A 21,544-nucleotide genomic window follows, 5' to 3' on the forward strand; every position below is an offset into this window, starting at 1 on the left:
TATTTCTGTTCACAAATAAGCTTCCTGAAGTGTCCTACTAGTTTTGCACTTCAACTTCTATCAGTTTCCCAGTTTATTGGTGTGAATACAGAAGCAAAAAAGCCAAAATTCAATCTTAGCATTCTGAACTTAAAGAGAAAAATCAAAACCAAAACAAAAAAATCAAACATCAACCCCACTACTGAAAAACCTAGATTCCCAGCTTACCCACCTAAGCCAGAAAGTTTCAGTCACTTGTATTGAATGAGCTAATCTTTAATTCGACCTGTATCCATCTGAGAACTTCTGAGATTGAACTAATATTTCTAAAGATATACATGGGTCAAGAGTCCAAAAATAGTTCTCAAGTTGGGTAACGGCAAAAAAATTCTGGCACACTCTTACTCGCCTTAAGCAAATCATATTTGATACCTGCTCATAACAATATAAACCCACCTGCCATGATGTCATCCAGCGTGTCATTGAGGGTCTGAGCAGGGCTGGCTACCATTAACCCTTGTTGTGTTTCTGTCAGAATTCCTTGCCCCAGCCCTGCCAACTGTGCTTGGCCCAGTACTGGCTGTCCAACTATCACTCCTTGCAGTTCTGTAAGATTTGCGATGGACCCTGGAGGCAAGGGACCTGCCGCCAGAGGCAAAGCTTGAGGCATGGCCAGAGGCTGGATTGGTGCAAAACCCATCTGAGCAGCAGTCTGCTGGGGTTCATCTTTAAGCAAAACGGGATCCACTTGCTGTAACCGTGCATAGTCTCCCTCGGAAAGCTGTTCTCCAACCCCAACAGGAGTTAGTAGTCCCAGATGCTGGCAAGACTGTTGCTGCTGCTGCTGAAGTTGAATTCTTTGAGCTTTAACCTCTAGATACTGCTTTTTTAGCTGCTGCTGAGTTTTCAGTTGTAACTCTCGTTCTACTTTCTGTAGTTCCTCCAAAATCTTTTGTTTCTTCTGAATTTGTTCCTCCCTTGTTTTGTTCAGCTCCTCGATCTTCTCCTTGGTAAGTTGGTCAGCGTGAGCCAGTTCCAAGGACTGCAGCTGTGCATTCTTTTCTATGGCTTCTTTTATCCTCTGTTCCAGTTCTGTTAACTTTCCCTGAGCCTCTTCTACAATGCTCTCTGGAGACTGATTGGTGATGTAACCCTGTACATCCTGGCTGTTTGCTGGCAAATGGCTGCTGGACTTTTGTTTAGAAGCAGCTGTGTGAAAAAGAAACCCCCTCAGAAGTGCACATGAATGGCATCCTCATTACAGAGTTACTGTTGGGAGGTTTAGTGCCAACAGTTATGCACCAAGTTATCATATCCATAGAAGGTGAAAATGTATTGTTAAGCAGTTAAAAACAAATTCACCTTCGTTATCATAAATATAAAATGTATGTATTTTATGTGCATAGAGTAATCTCTGGGAAATTAATTTCAAAATTTTTAAATATCACATGGCTAAAATTAGACAATAGATGGATGCAGGTTTGTGATACCTAAGAGGTGCAATTAAAGTAAAATCTAAGACTATGTGTAGATACTTCATCGGGTCATAAAGATGTAAAAACTTATAAGAACAGAAAAATAATGCTCAATTATTAAGATGTAGGGAAAACTTAGACCTCTAAGTCAAGGTTTTTCCACATTTAATAGTCTGTGCCTTTTAAACACACACACATACACACAAAGAGTGCCCAAACCACTGAGAAATACCAGGAAATTAAAATCCAACTAAAATATACGTCTTTGTCAGGGCCTGGCATCTTCAAGACTGATAAAGGCAAGATATAAATTCACATATTCACACAGCTACCTGGCCAGTAGAGAACTGGGATGCAGTTTCCCTGGAAGAAAAGATGCTGGACTACGCCATCCACTGTATCTTCTGACAGCCAGGTGAATAAACAGTTCTGGCTACAGGTACAGCAATCAGTTGTTTGCTATACCAACTGAAAAAGGCGCCAAGGCTCTAGATTGGTAGTAGTGATTGAAAAGAGCGGTTCTAGATTGGTAGTAGTGATTGAAAAGAGCTGGTGGAAATACTTAGTATTCTTGTTGGTAAAATAATATAGGTAGCCAAAAACCAAAAAATTAAAACTGCATTGGTTCTTCAGGTAAAACTTTTTAAAAAGAAAAACTGATTCAAACTGGTAGCTGTAATATTTTGGGATATAACTTATGAACATGCATGGTGTAACATCCACAAGTCAACTATGGACCTCAGAATTCTAGAGAAACAAACAAGCATATCTAAAGTAACTTTGAATTACTGCTTGAGAAAAGGTATTCCAGATATAAAATCTATATAAAACCTCTTATTCTAAAATAAATTTTAACTTTAAGTAATTTACAAAAATGTCACCCAACTATACCCAGCCTAACATTTTAACATGAATAGAAATGACTAGTTATTAGAGGAAATCACGGATAATCAGAATTGCATCAAAGATGAGCATCTGAATTTCTCCTGCTAATACTTCTAATTCTAGCACAAATTAGTGCTATTAACTATCTTCTATCCCAATAACATGCTTTTTTCATTTGTAAAAAAGTCTTTAATTATGCCAACTTAGTAAAATCCACTTTTTGTAAAGAAATTTTAAATGGCTAGTTTTTTCATAATCTTATCATTTTTACTGGACAACATGTAAGAAACAGTCTTTAGAAGTTCAACTGACCTTTATTCCTGATGGGAAGAGTAGTGGCAACATTAGCAGGTGGTTTGTCAGGCTCCTGAGGTGGAACAACCATGGGCAGTGCTTGAACTGGTACACGAGGAGCCTAAGACAAAGGAAACTGATTATATTTCTGCTTTTCCTACACACTCCATTAAATAATATGCTTTAAATGAAGAATAAGTTACAAAGACTTATTGAAAATATTGTTAATCCGGCATTAATCTCAGACAATGATATATTTACTTAAGATATGTTGGTACCTAATTATTTTCCATAACTTTTTTTTTAATGGACTTTGAATTCAAATTGTTATTCTGGCCATAAGAAGAAAGCAAAGCAAAATAATATCAATCCAGAATTTGAATACTATACCCTATGTTCATTAACCGTATCAAGTACACATCTATAAGAACTACATATTACAACAAAAAAATAATCTAATTTAAATTGAAACTATGAGCAAAAGGGGGATAAAGAAGATGTGATATAAAAATGCTTTAGTTTTGAATCTTACCCTATTTAAATCGTGGGATGGGGGGGTTAACTGAGTGACATCTGGTGGAGGGGCTGAAAGCAAGTTATTAGGATAGTCCAAAAGATAGCAAACAACACTTGTATGGCCACCTTTTGCTGCTTCTATCAACATAGTTGAGCCATCCTAAAAGAGTGGATATGGAAGGGGAAAAAATTTTAAATAAGTTAATTAACAGAACAATTAAGGAAATTAAGCCACAGGCCCCAGACACATTAAAATCTTAGTTTTAATAAAGAATCCTTTTGTCTAATAAAAGAGATGAAAATGAACACATTTGGAATGCCATTATAAACAGAACTTGTAGATGATATTTTCTAACGTTCAAGCGTGAAGAATTAATTCACAATGCTACCCGAAACATTTGAGTTTCAGTTACATACTTTTAAACGATGAGTAGGATCTGCTCCATGAGCCAAAAGTAGTTCCACCACTGCCAGATGACCCCCTGCACAAGCCAGGGACAGTACAGTATGGTCATTATTAGCTGTGGTTCTATTCACATTCGCTCCTAAAACAGACAAGGCATGGAAAATCATGTTAAGAGATTTTTGTTTCTTAAATTATGGTAAATTTTAAAATCATAAAGACTAGAAAGAATAGATAATGAAGCCCCACACACCCACTACCCAGCTTCAAAGATTATAAACACATGGTCAATTTCCTTTCATATATACCCACATCAACTCTCCTGTCCCACTTGAATTATTCTAAAGCAAATCCCGGACAAACATGATGTAATTTTGTCCATAAATATTTCAGTATGTACCGTTAAAAGAAAAGGCTAAAAGTATATCTTACTCCTAATGCAATCATTGTTATAAAAAGTAGAATATGAAATTTTATCTATATTTTAAGTTCTTCAGTAGAAAAGATAACTAAAAACTAAAAAAAAATAAACCACACTGCCCTCTGTGGGCTAAGTATGTAGAGAATTAACAAGGAATAGAAAGTAATAGTAGTGTCAGCTTTTTTCATTGGGAAATATCTGAGAATGAAAAACAGGTATATTTCCCCCTCAATATGAATTCATCCCCCATTTGGAGCATTGCGCTAGACAATGTGGGAAATAGAAATAAAATAGCAGGAAGAAACTGGCTCAGATTCATTAAAATTATGTAAATAATCCCATTCTCGAGAATACTATGGTATAAACATACATCACAAGTAAGCATGTATTCAAATTGCCTAAAATAATTTGACCAGTAAGTTATTTCTGATTTATTTTCATTACCTATAAAATTACAAACTTGAGAAATCTTTAGTATTTTTGGTAAGAGAGAAATGGCATATATTGCCTTTTTAATTGTATTTGGCTTATACAGTCTTTTTTTTTTTTTTTAAATAATTTTATTTATTTATTTTTTCCCCCAAAGCCCCAGCAGATAGTTGTATGTCATAGCTGCACATCCTTCTAGTTGCTGCACGTGGGACACGGCCTCAGCATGGCCGGAGAAGCGGTGCGTCGGGGCGCACCCGGGATCCGAACCCGGGCTGCCAGCAGCAGAGCGCAGGCACTTAACCACTAAGCCACGGGGCCGGCCCTATATAGTCTTTCTTTGATCAATGTTGAATCAAAAGTAAAATCTTTAATCTCCTATACTTAAGAATATGATGAAATCTGCATGAAAAATTGTTTCAACTTGAACTTATATAGTAAACACTTACGAAATAACTTAAAGGAATAATTTAAAGTAATAATATGCTCCTTTCGTCATTAAGGTTTTTGGTATTCAAAGCAGAATTACTGATCATGAATGCAAATCCTCCATGCATTTTGGCATATTTGTCACATTTCAATTTTGAACACTTTTTGTGCTATATTTATGACCACCTCTCTATATTTTACAAAGAAGGAAATTTAGGCCCAAGGAAATATGAAGTAGAAAACTGACTTGCCCTCAAGTTACTCAGTGGCATCAACATCATAAAAATCCAAGTTTTAAGATATATTATTACATGAACAGAACAGACTTTAAGTTATTTAAATTAACCCTCGAAAGTCTTACATAGGGAAATTTTTCTTTATAGACGTGTTTCTCAACAACGGTGGTACTCAGTATGACAATTCTTCAAAGTCTGGAACTGTTCTATGCAATGCAGGATGTTTATCAATTACCCACTCACAAAATCTCAGCAGCATCCCTCTACCATGTGGATATCCAAAAACTGTCCTTTACCCCTCAACCTCTAAATATCCAAGGGCAGGGGATAGACACCTTTGGGGAAAAACTACTGCTTTGCACAAACCTACCTTTACTGATTAAGAACTGAACAGTACAAACATGACCAGCTCTTGCAGCTTTCATTAAAGGAGTTCTTCCACCTTCAGATTCATGCTCCTGTTTAAAAAACAGACTTGATATTTAACTGCTAGCGAACAATTACTTTTTTCATGAAAATCAAAAGGAAAAGAATTGGACTAATTTCTGAAACTAAATATATTAAATATCATGCTTTGAAATAAATTCATACATTTTTAAATTAAAACAATCTCAAATTAGAAACATGTTCTACAGAAATAACTTAAGAACTGAAGTTACATTCACATGATTGTGACGCCCTCATCTAAATCCATCTGGGTAATTTTTCCTTCTCTCTCTACTAAAAGGATTGTGGAACTTGAACAGTGAATGGCACTCTAGCACAGTCCTCTCCAAATAATCAACACTGATAGCATTATCCTTATCTACTCCAAGTGATTTTCCTTTTGTAATTTTGTATCCTATCTGTAAGAATTTCTGTAAATACATCACTCTCTTTCTTTATAGATTTCTCATTATCTCTATTTTACCTTATATAAAAACAACAAGGCTAGTGATAATTTAAATATCGCTAAAACCATCAGTTATAAGATATTACTAGAAATTTCTGGGTCTCAAAATGATGGAGAATCTATTGCATTCTTGTGATTGCTGGGTAATTGAGAACACTATTGGAGAAATTTTCAGATCTTAAGAATATAAAGGTTTGAGGAAAAAATACCTTTTATAAAGCATTATATATATACATTTTAATATTCACATCTGATGAATAACTTTTGATTTTTCTCTTAAGTTATGCACTAGGTTGTTCTAACTGCAATTAACTAAGCAAGATTACATTTCCGTATGGTTCAAAGCCACTGTGATAAACAGTGGAAATATAGTTCCAAAGCATCAAACTCAAAACCTAATTAGGGGAAAAATACGCACAAAACTAACTACAATATAATGTGTGTAAAAAGTGCTTCAGGAGTTGTACCAACACATGCAGAGCTGAAGGAAACCACAATAGTAATCTAATTCAACTATCTCCTTTCATAAATGAGAAAAGAGAAGTTAAATAAATTATTAAGTTTACAAAACTAATTAATGGAGGAGCCTGTTTCTGCCTGCATGTGAATTTCCATCATAAACCATGAACTTCTACAGGAAATACATTTACTTGTTAATCTCGGCCCCATGAACATATAGGTACTTACACTTTAACTAAAACCTACCTTTTCATGTCTCACTTCTACTCCCTTACAGGCTAAACTGGAAGACTATTTTCCCGACAGACACTTGCTTTCATGCTTCCCTACCTCTCAGGCTGTACTCATACTAGTTCTTCCCACTGGAATATCTCTTTTGTCACAACATCGCCATATCTACCTTCCTAAACCTTACCCAGCCCAAAATATAATATCTCAGATGACGTCTTTACCTCTTTTGAGCTTCTTTATATTCTGTACTTTCCCTATGACATCTCTTTATAATCTACCTTAAAACGACCTCTGTATTGCATTCTTTATACTAAAATAAAAGTTATTTAAGGGAAAAGATTTTGTATTAAATATTTATCTTTTTAACTCCTTTATTATTTAATAATGTTCTTTACAGTGTAGTTTATTTCCTAAGCTACAGCGAAATGCCTCTGAGCCATGTTTGCCTTTTTATACAAAATCAGAAAAGCTTCTAAAAATAGCTAAGTACCTAAGAGAAAATTAATTTGTACTAACATGTCTAATATAAAGTTTTCCATTTTTTGTGGGGACAAGGGGTACTAGACTGGATAGTCCTGCTAACAAGGACAATAATATGGACATCAAACAATGTAGGAAAAAAATGTGACTAAATGAGATAAAGAATGGCAAAAAGGCCAACATAAAATTAGAAGTAAAGAAATACCTTCAGTCTATAATATCCATAGAATTTTAAAATAATTTCTTGTCTTAGTTTTAAATACCAGGATTTAAAAAGTGATATAGCTTACCAGATCTGCTCCTGCCTGAAGTAAGACATCTGCTACATCAGTATGACCATTTTCACAGGCATATGTTAGTGCTGTATCCCCTGTTGCTGTTGTTGCATGAACATTAGCTCCTGTAGTAGTATTAAACAGTACACAGACTTAATAAAAGAATTATACGACATAACTGATGGACATAGAAATTTCTTCTAGATAAGCCATATTTCCTCAAATTAGACAAAATAGCCTTATCCATTTCTAGAAATAGGGAATATTGTCAGCATTGTTAAAAGCAAAAAAAAAAAAAAATTACAAACAGATTACTCCTTGAAATTAAAGCTGTCGATACTTCAAACAGCAATAAGGTCAATTATTTATTCAGAATACACATGAAATTTTATCATGTTATTACTCTTTTTACACACATTCAGTGTATCACATCAGAAAAAAATTGTTTCTATTATAACATTTTTACTTAAATAAATCATGTAAAAAACTTCTCCCAAATGCAAAAATGCCTACCTGCAGCTAATAAGTATTTAACTAACTCCAAATGACCCTCTTGAGCAGCTTCCATTAAAGGGGTAGAACACCCTAGTTCTATATCAGCTCCTGCCTTAATTAGAAAGTCTGCCACTTCCAGAAAGCCTCCACAGCAAGCCAGAGTCAAGGCAGTTTCTTGAGTTTCTTCTGTCTGTGCATTGATATTTGCTCCTAAAATAAAGATTCTAATTATTTAAAGAAAGTCATTAACTTATTCCAGAGATAAGCAAAACATGATTGTTTGTTTCCTAATAAACTACACTTCAAAAATGAACATTTATATTACTTTAACAATGAAGTGCCTCTCCCCCACTCTGGTAGGCAGCTAAAAATAAAGAAAACTATCAAAACCACATCCACCAGTCCACATTTGATGTATAGAGCTGGAGTAAGATTTCCTCAGCCAGAAGGTACAAGTCAAGTGATAAAGGACTTAGAAAAATAAACTATATTACCTCATTATAAAGATTCAAAAATAATGATGATAAAGATGTTGATGATGATGATAATAGGTAATATTTAATACACTATTACTATTTGACAGGCAACATTGAAAGCATTTTACATGTTGTTATTAGCTCATTTTACAGCTAAGGAAATTGAGATTAACTAACTTGTCCAAGGTCACATTATCATCATCACTACTACCACCATCACCATAGCAAACACTTAACAGGCACTATATGACAAACAGTGTTCTAAAAGCCTTATACATATATATTAGCTCTCACAACAACCCTACAAATGAAAAAATTGAGGCACAGAAGATTAGAAACTTGCCTAAAGTTACAAAATTGGCAAGCAGTGGAGTTATGATTCAAACCTAAGAAGTCTGCTCCAAAACCTATGCTTTTAAAATTCTAGTTAATATTACCTCTCAATAAAAAGGTTTTCAAAATGTGCCATTCCTCTTAAATTTGTCCAAACAAAAACTTTACTCTAAAAGAGATACAAAATTAGGCTACAAATATGAATAGAGATGGGAGATTACTTCTAAACTTAAGGTATCTTAATATAGTAAAATAACTGTTTCACTTTTCCCAAAAGAGAACTCCACTGGATACTGAGCTCCTTGACAGCTTCTTGCATTCATATCAAGTTAGTCCTTATGGTAGAACTTTCCATACTGTGTTTCAGGAAAAACAGACATATCAAATATTTATTCTGGTATTCTGCCCCAAAAGAATTCTCTCAATATATTAGCTTGAGACATGTTGAATCTCATATATACCCCTACATAACCTACAACCTACCCCAACTTCAGTTCTCTTTTTTAATTCACACAGTACATAGTACATGATGGCTCTGAAAGCTCTCTATTAAAGAAGTCTATTTGATTTTGTTTAGCACAGTATGGGAGCCATTTTCAAAGCAAACACTTAATCATTAGTTTTTGTGACAACATCTCATTACAAATCTACTAGAAAGATGAAACACTGAAATTCAATTTTACAAAATTATAATCTTACATTTCACACATTTATGTGCTAGTGTCTTGATCGGTATGGTTACCTTGGCCTAGAAGTAATGCCACCATTTCTTCATGTCCTTCACGAGCTGCTTCCATCAATGGTGTATAACCTTCATCATTGACCTCTTCCAGGCTAGCTCCTCTTTCAATAAGTAAAGCCGCAAGTTCCACATGCCCACCACATGCAGCCAAAGTCAATGGTGACTCAAATGAATCAGCAGGCATGTTCACTTGGGCACCACTGTCAAGAAGTAACCTAGCTACTTCAACATGGCCATCCTAATTACAATGCAATTAAAAAAATTAAATCAGCACCATTAAAAAAATCTTTACAAATATGAAGACGTCTCAATTATTATACAATGAAGTTTACTGATCTCCATTCAAAGAAGAATTAATAAATCTACATTTAACAGTTGAGAAAGCAAATATTTATTACGACATATCTATACTTGTTTAGTATAGAATAGGAAATAGAGATTGAGGACATAAAACATGTAATAAAATGATACCTTCAATCAAGAACCTTATTAACCATCAGGAAAAAAAACCCGTAAGCACATGAACCAAGAGACTACTGTGAGATAACATCAACACTACGTGGTATAAACTTAAATGCTAAAACGATAAAGTTTAGAAAGTGAAAGTAGGATTTCTGCAGAAACCTTAAGGACAAGCAAACTTTGGATTAGGTGGAAAAACAAAAACAAAATACTTTTGGAGCAGTAGGGGAATTGTGCGTGATGTGTTAGGGGAAGGGGAACACAATATGTACATGGTACTTCTTTTGCTGTTCAACATTTAAATGCCAGTGAAAATTAAGAAAAGAAAAAGAAGTTCTCTCATTATTTTCTGTCTCCTTTACCGGTCTCCCTTTCCCACAGCTTTCCTAACTATTGGCAACTCCAAGGCTCTCTTTTCCCCTCTATTTTTCCTTTGATATACTTCTTCCTTCTATATATTACCTCACAGACATTTCATCTTCTTTTGAACATGCCATGCCCATGTTTGCCTCCATGCGTGCCATATTATAATGTCTTATTATCATGGTTACTTTGCTGTTCCTTCAACTCAGAATTTTCTTCCTCCATAGTCAACTCCTACATCTCCTTTAAAGACCAGTTTAAAACTTCAATCTCTTAGCAAGCCTCCAAATGTATGGCCCCTACTAATATCTTTCATCTACTTATAACACTTCCAGTGCATGCTGGTTAGGTCTACACAATATTTCATTTTAATTTCTTAATCTACATATAGGTTGTTTCCCCAATGGGGGTGGCAAGGATGTTTTAATTTCCTTATCACAGGGATATTACTGATGTGTTTTACACACATTACCTCATTTAATTCTCACAACAACCCCAGAGAAGGATATTATCCTTATTTTAACAGATGAGGAACTCAAAATCTTTGAAGAAAACTTGTTTGTTCAAAACAAGAACTTAGTAAAGCAAACACTGGCATGGTAATACGGAAAACAAAGATAACTCAAGTCTTAAATAGCTACCTAATATTTTTTTAAATTAGTAATTACAGTTTAACATCCTTTCAATTGTCATTCTCTGAAAGGAAGTTGAGACAAGGAACTTCAAAATCATTTGGGGCTTTTTCTATCTTTGGCATGTTTTTCTTATAAATCTGTCTATAATGTTACTCTGATCCATTTCTGTGCCACAAATCACAGACTGAGATACAGACCCATTCCCAAGTATAAACTCTCAAAAGAGTTTTTTTTTTTTTTTTTTTTTGTGAGGAGGACCAGCCCTGAGCTAACATCCAATGCCAATCCTCCTCTTTTTTGCTGAGGAAGACTGGCCCTGGGCTAACATCCATGCCCATCTTCCTCCACTTTATATGGGACGCTGCCACAGCATGGCTTAACAAGCGGTGCGTCGGTGCGCACCCGGGATCCGAACCGGCGAACCCCGGGCCGCAGCAGCGGAACGTGCGCACTTAACTGCTTGCGCCACCGGGCTGGCCCTCAAAAGAGTTTTTAAAAAAGGAATTCAGGGCTCAGAAAAGACCATAAAAGAGGGGGAATTATGTAACACAAATAATACTCTAATTTCAAAGTTTTCATAAATTAAATTATTGGTTTGATGAATATGTTATCCTTCGTATTACGTGCATACTCTGTGGATTATATTCTCCTCTTTAATATCCTTGATCAACATTTTTTTTTTTTTTTTTCCTTAGACCTGGGTGTCCTCTGCAGCGTGGTGTGCAGCCCCAGCCCCGTGTGCCAATGGTGGATTTCCCCATGCCCTCGTCAGCACTTGCTCTTCTCTGGCTTTTTTTTTGATCCCAGCCATCCAGCTGAGGGTGAAGTGCCCTCTCATTCTTCTTTTTTTTTGAAGATTGGCCCTGATCTAACATCTGTTGCCACTCTTCCTCCTTTTTCCCCCTTTGTTTTTCCCCAAAGCCCCAGTAGGTAGTTGTATGTCATAGTTGTACATCCTTCTTGTTGCTATGTGGGACACAGCCTCAGCACGGCTTGATGAGCGGTGCGTATCTCCACACCCAGGATCCGAACCAGCGAACCCTGGGCCACCTAAGTGGAGCATGCGAACTTAACGGCTGCACCACCCAGGCCAGCCCCTGATCAACCTTTTAAAAAGTCATTTTCTGTGCCAACTACATAAAACCAGTATAATTATATGAGACTAATAAAATGAAGGTAGTGCTGTAAAGTTTCAGAAAGCACCTCTAATAGAAGTTAATCTTGTACAACTGGCTCTGAAAACTATTGATAATTCAGTTAGCTGAGGTTCTGCTCCACAGTAAGTCTATAATAAACAGAATCTTTGAACTCAAGGAAAAGGCACTCACTGTACACTAACTCTGCTCACTCTACCTAATATATAAATATATTTCATGTATGTATTTCACCAGTCTTACCATGCAAGCCTCCATTAGAGCAGTGTGCATTTCATCTGTTTTATGCTCTTGATCTGCGCCTGCTTCCAAAAGAAATCGCACCATCTCTAGGTGTCCTAAAACAAAAGTGTTTCAGGTTACTTAAACATATTTTATTATTCCAACAAATATAAGAAGAAATTACAATATTTTGAAAAGTTATATTTAACTTATAGCAATAAATTTATAAGCATAATACTAAAGTCAGCTACAAGCCACCCTCAACTGTCCAACACCAAGGATACAAGTGATCTCTGCTGTTTTACTCCTTACCCTGTTGCCCTAGAAACTGCTGCTACTAGAATCCTTGCTGCAAGTGAGCAAAGATGCCATTAAAAGCCAACACCTAGTATATCCCCTCTACAACATTTTAAGAGCCCAGGAATGCTACAGTTATTTTATTTATTCTACGGAATAAATTAGCTTTCATGAACTAGTAGCCTGGAGTGATAATAATTAAAGTTATTTCTATGAGGAAATGTGTTTTAAGTTTCAACAACTAACTCATAAACTTTTTAGGAACAACCAGTTTGTAAGTTGGGAACTGCATATATAAAAATATCCTGGAAACAACACCATTTAGTTTATATTCATTCATTTATTAGATATAAACATACATACACACACACATACTCTTATATTTAAGTAGTTTCAAATAAACCATATGCTTCAGTTCAGATAAAGACATCTTACAAGCAGTTACAGAGAAAAACTATATTTTAAAAAGAACTTCAGATACTATGCAAGAAACAACAGAAAAATGACTAATTTTTTTTCCAACTTTATTTGGAATGAGCTGCAGACAATTCTCAGTCAACTGGGACTGAGGGGAAGAAGTGGATGGTGGAACCATAAACAGGTAAAACAAAACTAACCTTGGTGAGTAAGTGTAGCACCTGCCATATTTTGTTTTTGCTACCTCCCTCCCTCTCCTCTCTGTCATTCTCCTTTCCCAAAGATCCACAACAACGCTCAGTCTCAGACTGAGTTGTATCCCTTCCCTATCTCCTCCTTGTCAATCTTATGTCCTAGGAGACCTCACCAGAAATAGAGGAAAGAGAGAGGGTCCATGGATCCTTGGAAGTAGTAGAGATGTTATCCACCAGCTCAGTTCTATATCCAGCTTCTAATTAAAGCCTGCAAGCCCCAACCTCAGATGCCCCATTTGGAAAGCAGGTGGGGCTACAAGCAAAGAAGAGAGGGAAGAGTAGTTAAATGTAGCCCCATCTCAAAGCTCCTCTGGCCAGCTGGGACTCAGTAGTAAAACACAGCCAGTTCCAGGTTCAAAAGTATTTGTGAGAAGAGGAGAGAGCCACCCAATCAGCTGGCCCTAAAGCGGCTGCCCCAAGGCTTATTAATTCCTCTCCTCCCAATGCAGATCAGCCTCTGCCTAATTACCAAACAACTAGAGAAGTAAGGGGCCTCAGCTGTGCTTCCTAACCACCCTTACTCTGAAAATCTGTTAACACCAGATAATCATGGAGTGTATTTTCACATTTAACTTAATTTTTAGTTACTTATGTATCTAAGCATTATTTTAACCATGTTTTTAAAGGAAATTATTCCAAAAGATCTCACATAACCTTGGCCACTCTGAAAGAGAAGCAAAGGAAACAACACCAGGGCCAAGACTAGGGTAAGGCAATCAAAGCCCTGGGTGCAAAATTTAAGGAAGTATTCACTCACGAAGTTGTGTAAGTGAAGATTCAGCCATTGAGATAAGAGTGCCTCCTTAAATTTTGTACCCAGCCTTGCAAGAGCTTTTTCTTGATGCCTCAGGGTCAAGAATTTATCACTTATTTTATGATACACAAACATGGCACAGCTGCAGATGGTATAAACATTGAACTGAATGGCTATGCAGACATAAAATTATATGAAATTTCCTTTTTAAAAAGCTTCCTCAGTTTATTTATAGCCATTTGTCTGTCATAAAGGAGGAGTTTGAAAAATGTCTGACCCTGTGGCTGTCTTTTTAGAATCTAGAATCTAGACCATTAACTAGTTGAAGACCAAGCGTCTCTCCAGACAACTGTCTTGCCCTTCCAAAAAGGGGTATTTTTCTGTATTATCAATATTTTCAGGTTAGTTGACATCATTTAAAATATCATATGCCCCTTTTGTACAAATACGGGTAGGTGTTCTCAACTTCAATCAGCTCTTCCTTCTAACTTTATTAAAAGTGTTGATGACACTCTAAAATTGTTCTTTTGAATTCAAACTCCCTCCACACCACTTTTTATTTTCCTTCTCACATCTCCTGCTTTGTCTTCAATTTTTCTCTTTTCTTCATGGCATCACAAGAAATAGCATTAAGTACCTTCTTGTTAATAGTATCATTCTGGCTACTTTTATTGTGCTTATTTTTAAACTTAGAGCCTGAATTCTTCTGGATTCAATAGTATTCTTTAGTGTGAACCAGGCAAAAATTCTGACATGCAAAACCATTTGAAAGTATCGTGCATATAAAAATTACTGTTTCTGATAAAACAAATGGATCAATTAAGAGTCGTTTTTCACTGACAATATTTATAACATTAAGTCTATATTTTTAAAGTTTAGTATTAAAATTTTAAACTTTTGATACTTTAAACACTTTTATTTAACAGTTAATTACATACTATATACTATTACTACGTTTTAATTTTACATTTTATTTTAATTAAAAAACATATTATATAAAGTAATTGTCATTTCATGTGTTTAAAAGCTTTGTTTTAAAAAAACATTTTATACTGTACCTTTGTAACAAGCTAATGTAAGGGCACTCTCTTTAAATTCATTGGAATGCGTATTAATGCCAGCCCCATTTTCTAGCAGCAATCTGGCTACTTCCACATGTCCAGCACTTCCAGCTTCCATAAGAGGGGTATGACCATTCTCATTATGGTCCTCAATACTAGCACCGGATTCCAAGAGCACCTTTACAACATCTACATAGCCTCCAGCACAAGCATATGTAAGTGCTGTATTGCCTATTTTAATAAAAAAACAAAAAAAGACATTAACATAAAATACCAAAATAAAAGTCTAATTTAACATTAAGAAGAAAACTGAAATGGGAGACTATAATTTTAATCAATTTAGATAATCTATTTATACACACACATATATCTATATAATTCCTTTCCTCATTGGATTTCATCTTACTGAAATCAACTCTGTATTCTTTCCATTTAAAATCAGGGTCAAATACACAGGAAAACTCAGATACACGTACCACAACTGTAGACTTACTCAAGAACTGAGCAATTCTGAAACTAACTTTTCAGATGAGAAAAAAGTTATGTTCATGCTAACTTTAATCAGAGAAATGTGTCACACAAGCTTATTTTTTTTGGATTGTAATTATTCATCATATATAGATACATCTCATACCATTCCTTTTAATCATACATATTTTGTTTCCACTACAACTTCAAACATCAGTTAACTGATCCAAGTTCAAGTAATTTCAAAAACATTCCTTCTTAATGATAAAAATCTCTCATGTTACAGGAAAAAAAAAAAAATATTCTGGGTGAAACAAGGATTTCTAAAATCCCTTCAAACCAGAACCTGTAGACCTTAAAGATCATTTAAAATATTTAATAAATTTTAAAATATTAGATGAAGGAAATGCATAAAATATATTTTCATATAACTGTAGAGCTTTTATACAAATCCATCTATGCCCAAGTTTGAAAGAAAAAAAAATCAGTTTACACTAAAGTTATGTCTCTTGTGGACAGAGTGTTTTCATATAATACTTTCTTTTTCTAAGTAGTTCATATACTTTCTTTTTGTGTCACACCAAAATTCAGCAACAGTAGGCAATGATAGACTTGCCTTTTGTTCCATATCCTTCTTGTTCTCCCTATCTTCCCTTCCTTTCTGCCCCCTAAAACATGAAACCTGGGTTTGAGAACTGTAGCCCACATCTCTTCATTTCCAAGAGGGTGGTCCTTCTACCTGGGCCAGTGTTTAATCTAAAAGAACCATAAAAGGCCAAGTAATCAAAGGCCCTCATACACACAAACAGGAGAAATTTCATTCAAAATATCTACTATATATTTTAAACCTAATGTACAGACTCATGCAAACGTGCAGCACTTAAAATAAGAGAATTGCAAAAGCGTGACTAATGATCCCTTTCATGGGAAATAATTATTACCAAAGGGTGTTAATATTTAACAAAACTGAAAAAGAAATATGCATAACCTGTTGAAGACTGTGCATTGACATCGGCTTTATGAGCTAGCAGCAACTTCACAATTTTGACATGTCCTCCATTAGCAGCAGCCATTAAAGGTGTAATGTCACCTTTGATTCCCCTATCTTCCACATTTGCATGCATTGCCAACAAAACCTTATGAAAAAAATGTTTAAAGGATATTAGAAAATGACATTTTCATCAAAAAATTTTGAACATACATTTATGTTAACATCTACCTATTCATACTATAGTAAAAGAGCCAATAAACACAAAATGTATCTAACAAAACTATTTGTTGAAATGAGCTTAATGGTTGAGTTTATTTCCTGACTAAGAAGGCCTGATTAAAGAAACAAAATAAAAAATCCATAAGCTTTATTCTTATAATACAAACCTGTGCAAGCTCATAGTATCCAGCAGAACAAGCTAAACAAAGGAGGCTCTCCCCTTCCTCGGTGTGTTCATTTACACTTCGCCCTTCAATGAGTAACTTTCGCACAGCATTTACATCTCCTTCTGAACAGGCTTCTGCCAAACTGCGGCTATCAGGTGAAGAATATTATAATATCAGAATACAAGAATACAAAAAATTGTACAGCATAAGTATTGGTTTTTGAGTTCAATCTGAAAGTCGTGCTAAATAAGAATGATTATTTCAACATGATCCATAACAAAAAGAAAACTGAAAATGACTCAGTTCACTGTGCTTTTTAACCTACATATAAAAGTCACTAACAAAATTATTAACATCACAAAATGTTTTCAGTTATGCAATTGAAAGATACAGTCCAATTTACTGTAAGTGGAAAAAAAGAACATTTTAAAATAAAATTTTACAGAAAATCACATGAACAAAATACAGGTTATAATTGTGCTTCTTTTTCTTCGGTCACTAGAAAATTTTTACAAAATTTAATAAAAAAGTATTTAATAAAACAGGTAAAACCTGTACTAATTATAAAGGCCTGAGTCCTTCCATCAAGTAAAGGGAAATCACAAAGGAAAGTTGTGAGCATGTAATTTTGACTACATGAATAACTGATAAGAAAGAGTGTTTTTTCGAAGTATTTATTTATGCCATCATGTTTTGGAAGTCTGAAAAATATCCAAGCAAGGCAAAGGCTGGATTCTAGCAAAAGGAATGGAAAAAGTGGAGCAACAGTAAATTAGACTGAGAGTAAAGTGTTTTCCCTATAAACCTCCCCAAAAATTCCAACTATGGACATTTCTCAAGATTCTCTCACTTCTGGAGACAATTCATTCTAAAAAAACCCACTAAACTCAGGGCTATTAATTAGTAGTCTCCATATTTCAAAAATAACTCAATTCTTTTATTATCCTCTCGAAACATGGCCCTGTCACTTTAGGTACTAACGGTACCATGGATAACCTCTTTCCTATACGTCTATTACTACTACTACCCAAACTCAAGAACATCATCTCAAGCCCAGATTATGGCAAAGTCTCCTGAGCAGTCTCTCTGCTTTTACCCTTGCTCTCCACTTCAGGCTTTTTTCAATGAGGCAGCCAGAGAGATCTTGTTTAAAGGAAAGTAGATCATGTCACTCCTTTGCTAAGAATCCTCTGCTGACCTCTAATCTCACTCACAGTAAAAGCTAAAATCCTTATCTGTCTAGTGGTAGGATCTCACACTTCTCCTTTTTACCTCTGGTTTCATCACCTACTCTTCTCACACTTACTCTTCCCATTGGCTTTCATGCTTTTCATCAAAAATGCTAATTAAGCTCCAACTCCAAGACATATGCATTTGCTGTCCCTCTGCCAAGACAGCTCCTCTCTCATACACGGCTTACTCCCTTACCTATTTCAGGTCTTATTATTAAAAAGCCACCTTTTAAGTGAGGATTTCCCTGACCACTCTACTAAAAATGCAACGTGACCTCCAACCCCAAACAGTGCCCTAGCACTTCCCCATTCAGTTTTTTCCCCATAGTTCTTATCATTGTGTGCCTTACTATGTATTTTACCTACTTATTAACTGCACTGTCCCCTTACGGAAGTCAAAGTCTTGAGCAGCACTTAATAAGCTTGTCTCTTAATTTCCCATTTTATAGGACACTGACAGTCCCTAGACCCAGGGTTCTCTATCACCTTTAAGAAAGTTTAGGACAAATCCTTCCCACAAGGCATTTCCTATTTAACAACATACCTTTTCTCTCTTTCAAGTGGTCTCTCATTCTCTCTTTCCCCCTCAGGCACACACCCCACTTTACTTTCCCATTTGGACTTTCATTGAATTACCATATGTATATGCTAGCTTTAAAATAATCTTACAAGAACTGCTCTAGCAACAGCTGAACTTGAGAACTTGTGAGCAAAGAGTATGTTAAATCTGGCACACGGCACCACACTGAACTAATGTAAAATCTGGCACACAGCACTCACTGCACTCCACTATATATCTCAAGCTTTGCTGAATAAATATGACTGTCACAAACATGCTCTACTGTTTTGCCTATAATTTTCAATGCCAAAGAATCTATGACATTTTATTTTTCTATTCTATTTCCTGCTTAAACTAGCTTTAATACACTCTTCAAGGTGTTTTTAATTTTCTCTCTTGCCAACCTCTGCAGGCATCACATTAAGAACTATCTGGGGGCCAGCCCCATGGTCTGTTAGTTACGGTCAGCGTGCTCTGCTTTGGCGGCCTGGGTACGATTCTCAGGCGTGGACCTACACCACTCTTTAGCAGCCATGCTGTGGTGGCAACACACATACAAAACAGAGGAAGACTGGTACAGATATCAGCTCAGAGCAAATGTACCTCAAGCAAAAAGAGGAAGAGTGGCAACGGATGTTAGCTCATGGCGAATCTTCTTCAGCAAAAAAAAGAAATATCTGGAGAATATCAATAATATTGTAGGCTAGTAAAACTGAATGTTAACTAAGGAATAGAACCTGAGAGTAACTAAAGAAGGAGAGTCAATCTATGAGAAGAATGGTAAAATAAATTAATAAAAACACAAAAACCTAGACAAATGAAGATACAATACAGAGCCAAGGGAAACAGCAAACTGATACTCTTATTAATACTATATAATATAACCTCTCTTTCACACTTTTAAAAGATGTTGCATTAAAACACTATTATTTAAAGACCATTCTTGGGGCTGGCCTGGTGGCGCAAGCGGTTAAGTGTGCATGCTCCGCTGTGGCAGCCGGGCGTTTGCAGGTTCAGATCCCGGGCACGCACCGACGCACCACTTGTCAAGCCATGCTGTGGTGGCGTCCCATAGAAAGTGGAGGAAAATGGGACATGGATGTTAGCCCAGGGCCAGTCTTCCTCAGCAAGAAAAAAGAGGAGGATTGGCAGATGTTAGCTCAGGGCCGATCTCCCTCACAAAAAAAAAAAAATAAATAAAGACCATTCTTAAATGCTATTATTTTATTCTCTAAACCCATCCATATATAAAAGAATATTCCTATTTTCTTAACTGTTTAAAGGCAACTGCTAAAATAAATCAAATGACTTCTTTTTAGAGGAAAGAAAGAAGCCTCTGAAGAGTGAAAAAAGTAACACGTATTAATGATTCTTTCCCAGCTGCTTCCTTGGAGTTTAGATCAATTTTTCACTATACTATCCATGATTGTTTTTATATATTAGGTAGTGTGATTTTTATTGCATAGCATCATCAGAAAAACTTAAAAGGCAAAAGTCACAAAATATTTACTGAGCCCTCACTAACTGTAAAGTATTACACAAAAGGAATTGTAGGACATAAAAAATAAAGTCCCTGGGACTCACATTCAAGTTATGGGAACTAGATCTATGACATTTTTTGAATATTCATTAAACTAATAAACAAAAACCTTGCCCTTTAAAATGGTCAGAACTTTGCACATGAACTGGAAAATGGCATAACTAATTAGAAAGCATTTACTTCTTTGACACTAAAACATTAAAAGAAAACAAAATCTAAGTAAGCAAAAGGTCTTGTATAACCTATTGGGTAAGAAGTCAGCCTTGCAGTCAGACACTGGTGTCCCAGCTTTGCCACTTGTCACCTATTTGACTTTAAGTTACTCCCTTCTCTTGAGCTTTTCATGAGTAAAATGGGAGTAAAAACAAAACCCACGCCTAAGGCTTTTTGTGAGTATAAAGGAGTTAGCACATGTAAAGTGGTCAGTATAGTGCCAAGCACAAAATAAACGCTCAGTAAATGTCAGCTAGCTTTATTATTTTTAAGAAAATGTTTTTATATTGATCACAGTGAAAATGTACTTACTTGTCCGACTGCCCTGCATTTGCTGTGCTTTCAGCTCTCATACGGGTAAGTGCAGCAGCAGCTTCATCCAACGCACAACTAACAGACGATGTCAACCTCCGGAGCACTTCAGGATCTGCAAAGGCTTTACCATCAGCCGTGGATAATTTGCCTATTCCTATTAAATTATTTTCACACCAATATGGATACACCCAAAAGGAGAAACAAAAGCAAAATTCAAGTTACTTAATTCTACATATGTTAACAAACAACCTCCAAATGGTACAATGGACATATAGATTGTCTGCCCCAAATCTTTTGGGAAATCACTCTTCTCCAATTCTCTAATAATCTTATTCCTTCCATGTGGTCCATAAGTACCTGACCCTGTGCCTCTCTGGTGCCAGAAATGGGTCTTTGGCCTATGCTGGGACAATTAGGAGTCCTTACTCAGACTTTTGCCATTGGTTTGGAAGAAGAATCTATGTTCAAAGGTTGCTAAATTGCTAAGATGTGAGTCATGAGCTATTCGGCCACTTTTATCACCACCAAGAGAAAAAAACTTTCCAAAATAAGTCAACATAGAGGAGAGCAGAACAGAGAAACACAAAGGAGACACAGTTCTGATAAAGTTATTTTTGACTCATTGACACCAGTAGTGCCAGAAGCCAGCACCATTCCTACACTTGTGGTAAACGACTTTTGTCTAAGAACGTTAAATTGGGCTACTGTCACTTGTGACCAAAAATGACGTAATAAAACATTATATGCTATATAAAAGATAATCTATATATG

At 35.7% G+C, this 21,544-nt stretch overlaps 1 protein-coding gene across 8 annotated transcripts in view; it reads right to left on the reverse strand.

Moving 5' to 3' along the window:
• The window catches only part of ANKRD17 (ankyrin repeat domain 17), a 162,821-nt gene that overhangs the window by 61,645 nt on the left and 79,632 nt on the right, over positions 1-21,544 (reverse strand). For 5 of the 8 annotated variants that reach the window (XM_058547250.1, XM_058547249.1, XM_058547255.1 and 2 more), the window contains exons 3-15: positions 20,771-20,927; positions 16,915-17,062; positions 16,526-16,673; positions 15,067-15,300; positions 12,308-12,402; positions 9,451-9,688; positions 7,918-8,109; positions 7,420-7,529; positions 5,438-5,525; positions 3,567-3,694; positions 3,166-3,309; positions 2,652-2,754; positions 436-1,188 (exon numbers count right to left, since the gene is read on the reverse strand). In XM_058547250.1, the coding sequence (XP_058403233.1) occupies positions 436-1,188; positions 2,652-2,754; positions 3,166-3,309; positions 3,567-3,694; positions 5,438-5,525; positions 7,420-7,529; positions 7,918-8,109; positions 9,451-9,688; positions 12,308-12,402; positions 15,067-15,300; positions 16,526-16,673; positions 16,915-17,062; positions 20,771-20,927 (2,538 nt within the window). The remainder of the gene's footprint in view (positions 1-435; positions 1,189-2,651; positions 2,755-3,165; positions 3,310-3,566; positions 3,695-5,437; positions 5,526-7,419; positions 7,530-7,917; positions 8,110-9,450; positions 9,689-12,307; positions 12,403-15,066; positions 15,301-16,525; positions 16,674-16,914; positions 17,063-20,770; positions 20,928-21,544) is intronic. The other 3 variants (XM_058547257.1, XM_058547256.1, XM_058547252.1) reach the window with 2 other exon arrangements.

The sequence above is a fragment of the Diceros bicornis genome, chromosome 8, assembly GCF_020826845.1.
Source record: "Diceros bicornis minor isolate mBicDic1 chromosome 8, mDicBic1.mat.cur, whole genome shotgun sequence".
NCBI classification, from domain to species: domain Eukaryota; kingdom Metazoa; phylum Chordata; class Mammalia; order Perissodactyla; family Rhinocerotidae; genus Diceros; species Diceros bicornis.